Genomic DNA, 15649 nt, shown 5'->3' on the forward strand with positions numbered 1-15649 from the left:
AACATGGGAGTCTTTAGATACTCTCTGTGATTGAGGTTGACAAATGTGTGAAGTGTTGTTTCTGTAGCTGCTTTATCAAATTACTAGAGACTTGCTCCCTTGAAACACTGACTTCTTTTCTCACAGTCCTGGAGGACACAAGTCCCACACAAAGTTATGGGCAGAGCTGGGCTCCCTTTGCAACACCAGGGAGGGTCTTTGCTGTTTTCTCAAGCTCCTATGACCCTAGGTGCTCCCCGACGAGGGCTACCTCACCTCAGCCTCTCTTCAGCCTCCGCTGGATCCTCTTGGGAGTGCTATTGACTTTTACAAGGACTGCATGTGGGCCAGCCTAATATCCCAGGGCAAATCTCAAGATTCCTGGGCAACTTTTCTTCTGTCTTATGAGGTGACATTTGACATGTGAACATTTTTCCTGGCATCTCAGGCAATTCATGCTGTTGTGAGATGCTATGGACTTCAACAGCATATGCTCCTTTCTCAGTTTGGCATCCATTCAGGCCTGGTCAGATCTACTACTGGGGACAGGTCTTCCTGCTTCCTTTCTTGACAGAGAATAAGGAAACAGCTTGCTGATGCCTCTTGAAAGGGATTGATCTGTGTGAGGTTCCCTCACTGGATTTAGCTAATGGGTATGGTAAGATACCTTAATATAGGCCTCCAGGCCCATAGCAATTGTGTTTACATGAAGCAGCCATGGGAAGGGCCTTGCATATCTCTGTACATTTTAGTGTGTGTGTGTGTGTGTGTGTGTGTGTGTGTGTGTGTGTGTGTAATATATTGACAACTCCCAAGCACTAATGTTGATTTTAACTAGTAGAGATATAACTAGGGAGAAGAGTCCTTCATTTAACATTTAAGAATGAACAGTTGCACTAGGAAAGAAAGCTAGCCCTGGGTCAGAGCCTCTTTAAGAGTAGGGGCAATGGGAACAGGGTGGGAAAGCCCCTGTCCCCCATTCCTGCTTCACTCCCTGAGGTAGCAAAACCTTTTTGCCTTCAAGGATGACAGCCATTCTGCCTTCAGCCACAGCTTACACTTCCCTCACGCAGCTCTGCTCGAGTCTCCTCCTGAAGTACTACGCGTGACTCTTATGGCTGCTCAGTACCCTTTGCCCACAGCTGCTGAGCTTTAGCACTCTCTGGGGAGACAGCAGTCAGAGCCAGAGCCACAGTCGCTGTGTGCCTTGTGCAATGGGAAGTCCACCTGTGAGCATTGTCAGCCGGCTGGTGTGGCTCCTGCTTGGCTTTAGGAGGAAGTGCTGTTGTGTGCTTCCCAGATTTTTTAACAGGAAAGAAACACCTAACTCAGCTAACTTGGAGCATACTAGAGTACTGCTCCTATAAGCAGGATGACGGGAGCCAACAGAGCCACCCATTGCTCTATGAGGCCCATGAGGACACAGGGCCAGGGGGACCTGGATGAGACCTCCTCCTATCTAAAATCCCCAGTCAATACCACAGCCTCCTCCTGTTAGCATTTAGGCATCTGTACTGGTCTACCTTTAGGGTCCTGACAGGATACTTCCTCAGCTACAGCCACTAAGAGCATAGCCTGTGCACATTCACTACATTCCCTTATAAAAGGCAGGCCTTGCCCACCTCCTGTCTCTTTCTCTTCCTTAGCTCTAGTCCCCAGGGACAGGTCTCTGCCCGCTTCTCTGCCCCTGTTCTCCCCTCCCCCAATAAACCTTCCATGTGGGCCCTATTGTACGGGTGTGACTCCTTCCTGCCGTTTTTTAAATTACAACACCTTCTACTCCTTATGGCCAAAGACAGTTATGGAGAAAGGCAAAAACCTTCAGGGGCCAGCTTGAACCCACATTTTCTTCTGGCATACATGGGTCACCCTCATGTTTCCCTGCTTCCTTACTGGTCTTTTTGAAGATGACTGGCCCTATATTTTGGAGGCCCACATATTCAGGGATTCAGGCTGGGGAGTGAGAGCCTCCATGGAAGATCCTAGAAAACGGCAAGGGGTATCAGGTAGAAAGAGTCAGGGAGGCCTCCTCTATCCCCTACTAATTCAGCTGGCCTCACAAGAGGCAGTCCTTTCCTCAATGGAGATGCAAAACTTTAGTAAGCAGAAATGTTATTTCCAAAGTTTCTGCCGGCACTTCCATTACTGGAAGAGCTGGTCCCGGGTCTCTGTCCCAGACAGACAATTTCTCTCCCAAGGGTCCTCTTGGACTCTGACCTCAGTCACGCAAAATGGGATGAAAGAGGGTGTTTGGAGGTTGTGCTGTGCCCTGAGGTGCCGTTCTCAAGGTGGCAACCATAAAAACTTTTATTTTGCTTCTGAAAAATTTATGTATCTATCTGTTCACTGCCTGGAAGTCAACTAGATGGACAAAGTTCTACTCAGTAGACCCCAGGTTTGATGAAGGGACTTTCAATGTGTCCTAGGCAGGAGAACACTGTGAAACTTTTGCACCCTGCCTGTCTCTCCAACCACAGGATGAGGACTAATGGAAGCCTCTCTGTGAAGGGAACTGGTGGGAGGCGAGAGCAGCTTCCCAGGGTCTGGGTAAGAGGGAACCTCAGGAGGGAGTGGGGGTTGGGGAGGTGAACGGAAGTGGGAGTGGACGCGAATACCCGCGGCACTAGCAGATGCTACTACAGACCACACTGTGTCCAATGGGGCTGTCCTGGGGAGGGTCCAGAGCAGGGTGAGGTTGCATACAGCCGGTGAGGTGGCGTGGGTGAAACTGCCTCAGAGAAAGTTTTGGATTCAGCCCATGCTCCGCCCTCCCCCTCCGGGGTCCGCCCCTTGCAGAGTTGGTCCGGTCCATCCACTTCGCCACACTGCGCAGGCGCCGCGCGAGGGCGTCCAGTTTGAAAACATGGCGCCGGGACAGCGGTTGGTTTTGTGCGAGGAGACTGTCCGGGAGCGCAGCGGCCTGGGTCCCCACCGGGACCTGGGTACGTGTGGGGCCGACACCTGGAGTTCAGGGTTTCCCGCGGGAGGCCTGCCTGGTCTGGTTGTTGTTCGGACGCCGCTTCGCCGAAGACGGTCTTGGCCGGTTGAGGGGGTGGGGTGGGGGAGGGCGTGGCTGCGGTCCCTGGGAGCCTGTGGGCCGGGCCGGTTTGGACGGGCTGCGGTGCCCAGGCTGAGCTAGCGCCTCTTTTTTTGCAGCAGCTTCCTTCTCTGCCTTCTTAGGTTCCTAAGTGGTATTTCATTGAGGGTTTTTGTATTTGTGTTTCTGAGGGATGCAAGTCTGTTTTTGTATGGTTTGGACATCAGGGCCTCATGTTTTGTGCAAGAGTTAGTGTAGAATTTGTGCTGACTCTAGAAGCAAAACCTTATTATATGGATTAAAGCTTGTTTTATAATTTAAATATTTTAATCTATAAATCTCTCTTTAAGCACCACTTAGCTGCATACACGTTTGTTAGTGTTGTATTTCCTTCCTGTTTGGAAATTACTGGAGATACAACCTAGGGCCTTGCATATGCTAAGCAAATGCTCTATCATGGAACTTCCACAGCCTTTTATAGTTTTTCAAGTGTGATATTAAGCGAGTATGACCTTGATTTCCATATTTAGCCCAAGCTGGCCTTGGATTTTTAGTCAGATTCCCAAGTAGCTGGGATTACAAGCAGTTGCCACCATGACTGGTTCTGATTTTCATTGATTCCAATATGCTTTTAAAATATCTCTTTGGTATCTTCTCAGACCTATGAATTACTTAAAAACTACTCACTTTTTTATACTTTATATTTATTTTTAAAAAATCTCGTGTTTGGAGGTTTTCTTGTTATTTTCAGTTGTTGATTCTAGTGTAATTCTATTATGGTCAGAGAACAGACTGTGTATGATTTTAGTTTTCTTAAATCTATAGAGACTGTTTAATGACCCTGAGTCTGCTTTCTATTAGAGAGTGTTCCAAGTACACTTGAAAAGTGTGCTGTTGAATGGAATGAGTATCAGGTTGATCTTCTTGGCTGGTAGTGTTCAGTTTAGTCAGAGGATTTTCTGTCTAGTGATTTTGTTATTTACTAAGAGGGTATATTAGTTTGCTTTTTAATTTCCTGTATGAAATACCTGATAAGCAACTTAAAAGAGAAAAGGTTTATTTTGACTCACAGTTGGGGGAGATAAAAGTCAAGTGAGGAAGGCCTAGTGGCTAGAGTGTAAGCCTGCTGTCACATTTGCATTTGCAGTTAGGAAGTGGACAATGATGAGTGCTAGTGCTCAGCCTACTTTCCACATTTATTTATTATTTATTTATTCACTCATTTGTTGATTCTTTTGGAGACAAAGTCTCTATGTAACCCTGGCTGTCCTTGAACCTGCTAAGAAGTAGTGGTGCATACCTGTAATCCTAGCACATAGGATTCTAAGGCAAGAAGATCTGGCATTCAAGGCCATCCTTGGCTGCATAGATTTGTCTCAAAAACAAATAAAAAATCAAGAACATTAATGAAGATGCTATTCAAGGCTGTTGAGATGGGCTCAGGCCCTGTTGCAGTACGATTTTGCAGTATAAGGAAAGAAGATTCTGTTCCCAGTATGATATCAGGAAGTAGATGTTTTAGCTGACAAGTGACAGGCAGGGATCCATAGATGGACCATTACTGAGAGGAAAAGAGGGAACAGAACCTTGCACTGGGGGATGAGGGATCAAGGTGAGCAGACACTGAGGGCAGGGAATTCTTGCTAACCTTTGATTTATAGGAAGTGCACTGGTGGGCCTAGGATAGCCTAATCACTTTGGTCAAGCAGAGTGTCAGACAGTATCTGCTATGTTTCTAAAATAATTCCACCAAATTGAATTTTCTATTATACTATTTTCAATTTCAAAAAGGATTAAAATCTTACAATTTTCTATTCTTAGCTGAGCTTCGATCTCTGTCTATTCCTGGAACATACCAAGAGAAGATTACTCACCTGGGGAACTCTCTGATGCGTTTGACAGCTCTAAAATCCTTAGATCTCTCACGTAACTCCTTGGTTAGTCTTGAGGTGCGTTTTAGGCTTGTTAAAATTTATCACTACAGTATCAGAGGAACATACTTTATGGTTAAAAAAATGCAACATGTTTTGAAGCTGTACAAAGAATGCTTATAAACTGTACATTTAGAATGATTGTGTTATATTGTCACTACTGTTCATCTAAAGCTAAATGCCTTACCCATCCCACTCTATCTTTAACCTACTTTGAATACCAGAGTAATAGATTTCTAAAGAAGATGGATTATTGATGACTATGGGGTCCAGCCCCTCGATAGTCCCCTCCCAGGGTCCGGGAAGAATCTACAACCAGCTGATAATTAATCTTTGATGAAAAGACATGAATCTATGTACACGAAATTCCTTAGTCCATACACTTTATTCTTCTGAGTCAGTTCTCTCTATACACAGCTTCTATTCTGCTCTTATGTCTAGCTCCTTTCTTGCTTGATTTCTCCCTACATTAACCTGCTGTCCCCTCTAAGTTGTATCTTAATTCCCTCATCTTAGTTCTGCCCCATCTAGGTTCTCATCCATCTAGTTCTTTCCCATCTTAGCTCCTCTCTCATGTCCTCCTTTCTATCTTGTTCTTCCTCATCTTGTTCTTCCCCATCTGGCTCTTCCTCATCTTCCATCTTGTTCCTCTAGTACTCTCTTCTCGCCCTTCAATCTAGTTCTTCCCCATCTGAGTTTGTTCCTCTCAAGTTCTTACCCATCTAGTTCTTCTATTCTCTTTTCTCTTCTCGTCTCCTTATTCTCTCAGTTCTCTCTAAGTCTCTCTGGAATCCAGTTATAAACCCAAGCAATAGCAATCCTCTGGCCCAGCAAAGTCACTAGGCTTGAATTCTACAGGGTCATAAAGGTAGGTAAGAATTTTCCTCAGGCAATGACTGTCAGGTCTTCTTTTACAACCCAAAATGGGAGTGGTAAAAGAGGAAGGAGTGCTAATGACTGGTTAGTATATCAAAAAGAGGATCTATGTGCTCAGTCTACATTCCTAGAAGTAGTTAGGTAAGAAGTTAGGGGTCTGTTAGTAAGGTTGTATAAGAAAGGAGGGTCTCACTCTAAATTGCACAAGAAATAAAGCTATCCTCCTGACCTAGGAGACAGGTGTTGTTTCGTATGGCCTTGGATGCTTGATAGGCATGCAAGAAAATAATTTTAGGAACCAGCTAATACACACACACACACACACACACACACACACACACACACACAAGCTAAACTATCACCAAGACTTCTTAAGCCATGGCTTGACCTTTGGAGAAGTCCTTGACTTTTCCAAGTAGTAGCTTTTGTGATAGTAGCTGAATTCCATTATGTTTTCCTGTGGCTTGCAGCAATGGATTATCTTTAAATGGAGTGAAACAAGATCCCAAAGACTAAAGTGTGCATGCCCATCCCTCTTCATCCTTTCATCTGCTGTGTTTCCTCTTTCTGTACTTTATATCTATTCATGGCCTGGCATTGGTCTTCAACCCTCAATGGCAGTGTGTGAATTTGAGGCTCATTGCAGGTGTCCAGTCATGATGAGAAAGTAAGGAGTCCCCCAAAGTGATGCAAGTGGGAAGTTTGTATAAACACTACTTATGGCTCAATTCAGAGAGGAGGGCCTTGCCTTGAAAGAAACATACAGTGTCATTACCTGGGAAGATGTTACTTGGTAGAGATCATTCTTGACATTGGTTTCAGAGTCTGACTTAGTTAGGTACAAGCTCCAGCTTTGGCTAAACCAAGGCTTGGCTCCTCTCTCAAGCCCTAAACATTAGCCTCCTGATCTGGGTGTGTGCAGAGTAAATGAAATTGTGTAAATTATGTGGCTTGATTCATAACTGGGCACTCAGGAGAGAGTATCTGTGCTTACTACTGTTGGGACTCACATACCCGTATTCAGACACCCCATATGGTTGCTATCCTATATGAAACAGAACTTCACAAAAGAGAACATGTTACATTGTTAGTTTTTTTCTGAGAATAGTATGTGTTCATTATAAGTGTGTTTAAATTGGTTAGCTCCTACCAATGTTTTATTTTTCATGATGAACTAATTGAGATATTTTCTTATTAATAGGGTATTCAGCATCTGGTCTTCTTGGAGAATCTCAATCTCTACTACAACTGTATTTCTTCATTAGCAGAAGTATTTAGGCTTCACTCCCTGACAGAGCTCCAGGATGTGGACTTCCGGCTTAACCCTGTTGTGAAGAATGAGTCTGACTATCGCCTATTTGTTGTGCACATGCTCCCCAAGCTCCGACAGCTAGGTAGGTGGAGGAGCCATTGTACTCACATCCTCATGCAGTGGAGTCATTTTTGTGCTCCTGGATAGGTTTTGCTGTTGTTCGCTGATGGAAACTGAAGCTGTTTTCTTGCTCTGATGGCCTAAATCCCTGTTAGCTCTGGGGTATCCTTCATCCTCACTGGGTCAGTCTTTCTAGCCAGCCAGCCCAGCCTAATCACCTAGTTCCAGGCCTAGTGAGAGGCCTTACTTCAAAAAACAAGATGGATAGCTCCTGAGAAAAGACACCCAAGGGCACTTTACTTTTGACCCCCACATGCACACATACATGTACATGCACTAGCAAGCACATGTAATACACACACACACACTCACACACACACACACACACACATGCCCCACCACCACCACCAACAGCAGCAGCAAAATGCCAAATTTACAGGTCATTCCTGAGTTCATATCTCTAAGTTCCCAGGATAGTTTCTTGTAAGACAAGGAGCTTGTAACCATTGGCATTTCTATTGTTATCGGGATCAGACCTCCTGTCACAGTGGCCATTGGAAACCTTGCCCTTCTAAGCCCAGAGGGTCATCAAAGTAATAGAACCACTGAAGGTCTATTAGAAAAATTAGAAGAATAGACCACTTTTCCTTTATAGCAAATCCCTGCAAGCAAAGATTCCATTCAGAGTCTTTTGGAAAAAGTAAAGTTTAGATGCCAGTCTTTGGGTCAGTGGGTAAGGTAAGTAAAGATACTTGCTACCAAGTCTGATGACCTGATTTAATTCCCAGTAACCACATGGTGGGAAGAGAGAACTGACTGCTGCAAGTTATTTTCTGACCTCCACATATGCACTGTGACACATGTGCACCCACACTCATACATATAAATATATTCATGTGTATCAATAAATTAGATAAAATTAAAAAAAAAATAGATGCTATTTTTCAGTTAACAGTAGCAAAAAGAGACTGGTGTGGCTTGAGTGTCTACAAGCTTCTCTAGGTAATTCTACCTGACCCTTGTATGTAGACAGGCATGGGTTGGCCAGATCTGAGTCAGCCTCAGTTTTATACCTAGTACATAATGCAGTAGAGACATTGTCTGTCAGTCAGCCTTCCCATAGGTAGTCTACATGCCAGCCTTGCACAGCCACTCTTCAGCTCTGGCAGATGAGCACTATGTAAGCCCTGTCCTGTGGGTTTATCAGTAGGTCAAGAGCGTTTATGAGGAAACATCAAATTGAACTCATCCATACAGTCTGGGCTGTCATGACTTAGTGCCAAGAACTGGTCTTTCATGTGTAAATGGTGTTCTGATACCTTAAACTCCCTTTTTCTGTATCTTGAAGATGTTTCTAGAAATAACAAAAGAATTTAGCAGCATGAAAGCACATGTTCCTTTTATTTCATTCTTCTGTAACAGTATAAATTATTGGGGACGAATTATTCCTTGCAAAGCAGTCCTTTCTCTGGTCAGCTATAATTTGGCTATTATCAGAAGTCACCTGTTCAGTAACTCAGTTGGAAGTATATTCTTCAGTCCTCTGAAGGTGACTTGAGGACCTGACATAATAGCCCTGAGTAAATGAGCTAGCCTTTCCTAGCCCAACAGGTTTCATTTCCTTAAGAGCTCAACTTCTAGGGCAGAATGGGCCAGTAGCAATGGTGGGCAGACCTGTCTCATTTGTGGCTGGTAGTCCATTGCCCCTGCAGTGGTGACCATGTGTCTCTAGCCTCAAAGTACAGTTGTTGGTCAAAGGTTGGAGAGTGCTTAGTGCCTGTACCTTCTGTGTATTGACCCAGAGAGCCCAGCTCCAGCACATTGTGAGCGCTGACACTAATGTTCCAGTCCTCATGAGAAACCCCATGTCCTACATACAGTTCAGTTTTGATGAAAGCACAGGTGTGTACTGTAGACCTTCTGAAGTCATGAACACTGTTAGACCACAAGTGCTGAGCTATGTGCCCAGAGCACACTGTTTAGTTAAAACATACTTGGAATTTCTCTGTTTAATCTGAAGACAGTTGGGAGGGATAAGTGCTTATGCTCTATTCTTTATTTGACTGTTTAAGTAACTTATAAACAGTTGGGTTTGGCTTTGTTTTTAGAAGCATTACAACTATGAGTAATCTTGAGATTCTTCAGTTTTAAGTCACTGCCTTCCCCTTGCCAAGAAAGTTTAGATCAGAATCATAAAGAGTTTATATGGAGAAAGAATGTAAGAGGTATTTTCATACAGCAAAGGGATGTTATTGAAGTCATAGTCATTGGGAAAATCCTGTCTAAAGGCTCTGGATCAACAGATGCTAGAAGAGGAGCTTCTTGTTCCTGTACAGGGCCTGCAGAGGGGCTTGGTCCTGGTTGTAAGTGGGAATTTGGAAGGCTCTGGATAGGTTGTAGAGGAACTAGCAAAAGAGTAGCCTGGGGGTTATAGGATACATTAATCCTATATATTTCCTGCTACAGGAAAGGATGTGGAAGGGGGTGAACTTTATTGGCTTTAGAAGTTTTACATTTGAGTTCTGGTGGAATAGTCCAGGATTTGTACTGCCTCTGAGGGGAAGGTAACTCAGCTTAGACACATCCTGCTAGTCTAGAGAAGAGATACGTAATTATACAACATTGTGGGTTTTTCCCTCACTTTTTACTATTTTCTATAATTTTGTGCCATAGGGTAAATACCACTTAGGAGATGGCAGGGAAACTTAACCACATGTCTAACATGAATGATGTGATAAAATGGGAAAGTTCCAAGAGTGAGGGCCTCCTCATCCTCAGGTATTTATGTAAGAGGTTCCAGGAACTCTTGGTCAAGGCCTTCTGAGGCCTCAGATCTCTATTTGGGACATTTGGAATTTCTCCTCTGTCTTTGTGTTCCAGCATTAAGATTCTGAAGACTCAGTTCACCCTTAAGAGCAAACTCACGTAGTCTTCTTCAGTATGTTGCAGACTCATCTATGCAGACCCTTAAGTTTGCTTATTTGACAAGACTCATACAGTGTCTGGCATGCACATGTTTAATAAGCATTTAAGAAGCACATCTCAAATGTGTGTGCACCTCACATGTGTCCTACTTTTGCAAGGGCATCGCCTGTTACAGTAGTAGCTCGTGGACAGTGAGCTTTGAGGGCATAAGATAGCCTCTTGGCATTGCACTTGGTATTGTTGGGAAGCTAAGTGTAGCCACCAGAGCTCATCATTCCAGGATGATGAATGCCATTTGCTGATGAGAGCGTGTGGTCTGAGTCAGCCCTGTATTGTGAACTCTAGAGTAGGGGAACTAGGTGTGTCCACACTCATGAAGAACATGGCAATCACCTGGCCCTGTTGTTCTCTACAGTTCTTGGGAATTTTCTCTTTAGATGACCGTCCTGTGAGAGAGAGTGAGCGGAAGGCTTCTCAGCTTCATTTTGCTTCAGAGGATTCACTGGACTCAAAGCAGAGCTGCTCAGCTTTAACAGTTGGAAGGTATGGACTGTTGTGGTTCTACTCAGATGAATTTCAAATTTGCCTATTGACAGGACATTCAGCCATCAGGCATGACTGTCTATGTGCCAACTGTCCCTGAGCGATAAGTTTGCATAGCAGATGGAAGAAGTTCACAGTACTGATTGGGGCTCAGGTAGATGGTGGGTGGTGCAGAGTCTGTCTCTTGGTTTCTTCAGATGTTCCTTCAATACTGCCAGTCCATTTCGAACAAGATAGCTGCTGTGTAGACAGCCATACCACAGAACATTGCATTTTGGATCTCTTGGTGTCTCTTGGGTCACTTTTCCCTTTATTTTGCTGTTCACATTATGGCACTAAGGGAGAACATTAGCATATCAGCCTCATGTCTTGACCTCAGTCTGTAGTTTATGGAGAAAATAGTTTCTTTTTGTTTTTAAAATTTGCTTTCCTTTCATATATGTATATTGCCATAGTTAGAGTTTCTGCTGCTGTGATGAAGCACTATGTCCAAGGCAACTTGGGGAGGAAAAGGTTATTTCAGTTTATACTTGCAGGTGACAGTCGATTGCCGAAGGAAGACAAGGCAAAAACTTAAACAGGGCAGGAACCTGGAGGCAGGAGCTGATGCAAAGGCCATGAGGAGTGTTGCTTCCTGGCTTGCTTCTCAGCCTGTTTTCTTATAGAACCAGGACTACCAGCTCAGGGATGGCACCACCCACAGTGGGCTGGGCCCTCCCCTATCAATCACTAATAAAGAAAATGCCCTACAGGCTAGCCTACACCCCTGGTCTTGTGGAGGCATATTCTTAATTGAGGTTCCCTCTTCTCAGATGACTTAAGCTTGTGTCAAGTTGACATAAAGCTATCCAACACACATATACTTTAGAAAACTTCTACAGTAGCAGATTTTCATACAGCTCCTCAAATGGCTTTTAGTGTTAGTTGTCCCTCCTTTACCCTTCACTTCTATCACCAGGCCTGTTTAATCCTCCCACTCCAGTCTTCTCACTATCTTCCCATAACAATATGTTCTATTTTCTCTTGGGAGATTGTAGCATGAATCTTAAAAGTTCTTATTAATAAAATCAAACCTGAGGTCAGTTATTGGGGGCCATGCTGGTAGATCAAAGAGACAGAGCAAGCCACAGCTATCTCACCTCGCCGGATCCTCAGCTGGTCTTGTCTCCTCAGACTGGAGGCCTCTGAGTCCTCATCCGGAATGGGTCTCAGCTGAATTACTGCTCAAAAGCCTGAATGCTTAACCAGCCAAAATCTTAACCAGCCAAAAGCCTCTAGTTTCTGGTCCTCACGCCTTATATACATTTATGCTTTCTACCATCACTCCCTAGGATTAAAGCCTTGCTTCCTGGGATTAAAGGCGTGAGTCACCATGCCTGGCTGTTTCCAATGTGGTCTTGAACTCACAGAGATCCAGAGGGATTTCTATCTCTGGAATGCTAGGATTAAAGGTGTGAATGCCACCATTTCCTAGCCTTTGTATCTAGTGGCTGTCTGTTCTCTGACCCCAGATAAAGTTATTAGAGTACACAATATTTTGGGGAACACAATACCACCACAGGAGATCCTCTCTTCCCTTCTCATCCCTTAATGGTTTCCTAACCTCTGTGATCATGTGGGTTGTAGGACACATATCAAGGGCTTACAAGCTAACATCCACATTTAAGAGAAAGCATACAGTATTTGCCTTTTGGGGTATGAATTACTTTACTTAGGATGATTTTTTTCTAGCGCTGTCCATTTACCTGCAAATTTCATTTTCTTAACAGCTGAATAATATTCCATTGTGTCGATGTACCACATTTTCCTTATTCATTTATCAGTTGATGGACATTTAGGCTGTTTCCAATTTCTGCCTATTATATATAAGCAGCAATGAACATGATAAGCAAATATCTCTGTAGTAGGATGTAGAGTCTTGTGTGTATGCCCAAGAGTGATATAACTGGATCTTGAGGTAAATCTATTCCCAGCTTCCCGAAGAACCACCACACTGATTTCCATAGTGGCTGTATAAGTTTGCAATCCCACCATCGGACATGTTAGGACACATCTTGTGTATGTAACACCCCTTCTGGCACTGCTTATGTTACAGGGGAGAACTTGAGTCACTGGGTACCTCCAGTGTACAAATTCTCACATTTTGGTTGTGAGCCTAGCCTTTAATGGCTGAGCCATCTCTCCAGCCCTGTACAGATTCTTATACCCTAGTGCAAGGAATTATACCAGAACACACGGTTAGAAATAGAGAGTTTATTATGAAAGGGAAGTAGGCTCATGAGCAAAGGAAAGCATGCACTCCAAAAGAAGAGTCCCATGACCCCTTATCTGACATTTACATAGTACCCACCTCTACCAGCTTTTACATGGCAGACCTTTCTTGCATATGAAGTGTTCTTTACATATGATGTATTCATTACATGAAGTCCAGGCAAGAAAGGACTTCTAGCCTTTCTGTGCAAATTTTCATCTTTTATATGTTAATCTTGATGTTTCATTTGTACCCCCTACTCTCTTGTCATACTCCTTGCTGAACTCTGTGTCTGGGGTGTCCAACTTCCTTTTCACTGGTTTAAGGTAGTTTCCCGTTCATTTTCTTTCTTTTTGAAGATATTCTTAGTTTATCAGTGGCAGTAGAAATCCATAAAAAAGAAAAAGAAAACTACACAAATCACCAAATGATATTCCATCGTGTCGATGTGCCACATTTTCATTATTCTGACACTGCTTATGGTACTTGCCAATATTAATTGCCTATAACATCTGGTAGATATGGCTAAAAAATCAACAATACTTGCTTTGCAAATAATTAAAAAACTATAACTGATAAATCAATCTGCATTAAAAGTACAATGTGCCGGGCGGTGGTGGTGCTCGCCTTTAATTCCAGCACTCGGGAGGCAGAGCCAGGTGGATTTCTGTGAGTTCGAGGCCAGCTGAGCTACCATGTGAATTCCAGGAAAGGCGCAAAGCTACACAGAGAAATCCTGTCTCGAAAAAACCCCCCCCAAAAAAAAAAAAAAAAAAGTACAATGTAAGTTAAATTAGTAAGGTTCAAGGAACCTGCTACCACATATAACAAACTAGTCTTAAAAACAAGGGGTTGGGAATTTAGCTCAGTGGTAGAGCTCTTGCCTAACAAGCGCAAGGCCCTGGGTTCAGTCCTTAGCTCCGGGTGGGAAAAAATATCATTTACAAATTGTTCAGTTGGTTGCTCATTGGATAAAGGTGGTTACTGCAAAGACTGACAGCTTGAGTTCCATCTCTGGAATGCACAAGGTGGAAGAGAGAAACAGATTCCTGAAAGTCATTTTGTCACTTCCATATGTATGCTGTGGCAAATAAGTGCTCACACATACACACAAAATAAAATTGTTTAATTTACTTTGCAGCATTTTATATATAAAATTTTTAAGGTAGCATGTAGCTGGAGAATTTCTCTCCAGCTCTTGCCAAGCCCCACCAGTCCTGGAGCCCACTTATAAAATAAACACACTGACTCTTATATTACTTAAACTGCCTGGCCATTAGCTCAGGCCTATCATTGTCTAGCTCTTACTCTTATACTAAGCCCATTTCTGTTAATCTGTATGTTGCCATGTGTTCCGTGGCTTTACCTGTTGCCTCTATATGATGCTCCCTGAAGGGCAGCTGGTGTCTCCTCCTCTCTCCTTCTTCTCCTTTTCCTTTCTCCTCTCTGCTAGTCCTGCCTATACTTCCTGCCTGGCTACTGGCCATCAGTGTTTTATTTATACAGAGCAATATTATGGTAGATTATTATATAAACTAGTAAACAAATTTAGTAAACTGACAGCCTTAGATAATTTGCACTGTTATGGATTCTTATATGTTGATACAAATGTAAACTATTTTTATATTCCTGTTTAAGATAATTTGTATATTGACACAAATACAGAACTATATTTGTTATAACGTACATATACTTCTACTCTTATTTGAAATGTTTGTGTATTGATACAAATGTAGATTTATATCTGTCATACTGTATGTATATTCTACTTCTGTTTAGGATATTCTGTATATTGATATATATTTAAGATTATTGTCATATTGCATATCGCACTATACATTCCTACCTCTGTTATAAATGTCTTGTGTATTGTCACAATTTTGAAGTCATCATCCTTTACCGTACATTTGCTTATAGACTGTTTACCTTGTTTACATGAAGCCGTAGTCTTTAGGTTATTTCGGTAGATATAAGACTTATAGGTTTATAGTCACCTATGCTTGTCATCTATAGAGTTATGTTAGTTAGGTTATCCAGATTTACAGATACATAGGTTGGATGGACAGGTAATCTTCAAACACTTCATAGACCTAGAGAATATGGCATTTAAATAACTTAGAATTCTGTTGACGTGAGACACAATTGCTTCTGGCAGCACCAATTTGATCCCAAGAGAACATTGGGCTTCTAAGACATTTCCATTTGGAAGTTTGTCTTCTTGGCACAAAATGGCCTATTGGACAAAGAACTGCCCTTGCCTCAACTGCTGACAATATGAGTGCTGTCCTTCTGGACAAGCGGGACACAACAAAAAGTGACTTCTGAACTCTGCCAAGACAGGGTAAGATGGTCTTTCAGAATTCCTGCTTCTAAAAATGGTCTGTCAGATACTCTAGGCCTGTAGCCAATTTCAATGCATCGACAATGCTGAAAAACATTAGGTGACTGTCCAGGCTGCCAGCTGTCTCTGTCTACTCTTGCAAGACTCCTGAAAGTTGCTTACATCCATCTTCCATTTCTCAGGTACCTTATATTCCTTTTCAGGTCTTTGATGGGATTGAAGACTAGCAGTTATAGTTACAACTTTATATACATACATATATATATATATATATATATATATATATATATATATATATATATATTGTATATACTTATTGGATAGTTTTTCTTGTATTAGTTATAAGCTTTCTTTAATTTTAGACAAAAAGAGAGGAAATGTGGTGGTATTGTGT

General features: G+C 42.7%; 1 protein-coding gene across 1 annotated transcript in view; it reads left to right on the forward strand.

The window, feature by feature from the left end:
- Nucleotides 1–2800: 2800 nt before the first annotated feature.
- The window catches only part of Cep72 (centrosomal protein 72), a 51119-nt gene continuing 38270 nt past the window's right edge, over nucleotides 2801–15649 (forward strand). The window contains exons 1-4 of the mRNA XM_028873645.2: nucleotides 2801–2921; nucleotides 4838–4965; nucleotides 7025–7217; nucleotides 10558–10663. Coding sequence (XP_028729478.1) covers nucleotides 2843–2921; nucleotides 4838–4965; nucleotides 7025–7217; nucleotides 10558–10663 — 506 coding nt within the window. The 5' untranslated portion in view covers nucleotides 2801–2842. The remainder of the gene's footprint in view (nucleotides 2922–4837; nucleotides 4966–7024; nucleotides 7218–10557; nucleotides 10664–15649) is intronic.

Source organism: Peromyscus leucopus, chromosome 19 (assembly GCF_004664715.2).
Source record: "Peromyscus leucopus breed LL Stock chromosome 19, UCI_PerLeu_2.1, whole genome shotgun sequence".
In the NCBI taxonomy this organism is placed as follows: domain Eukaryota; kingdom Metazoa; phylum Chordata; class Mammalia; order Rodentia; family Cricetidae; genus Peromyscus; species Peromyscus leucopus.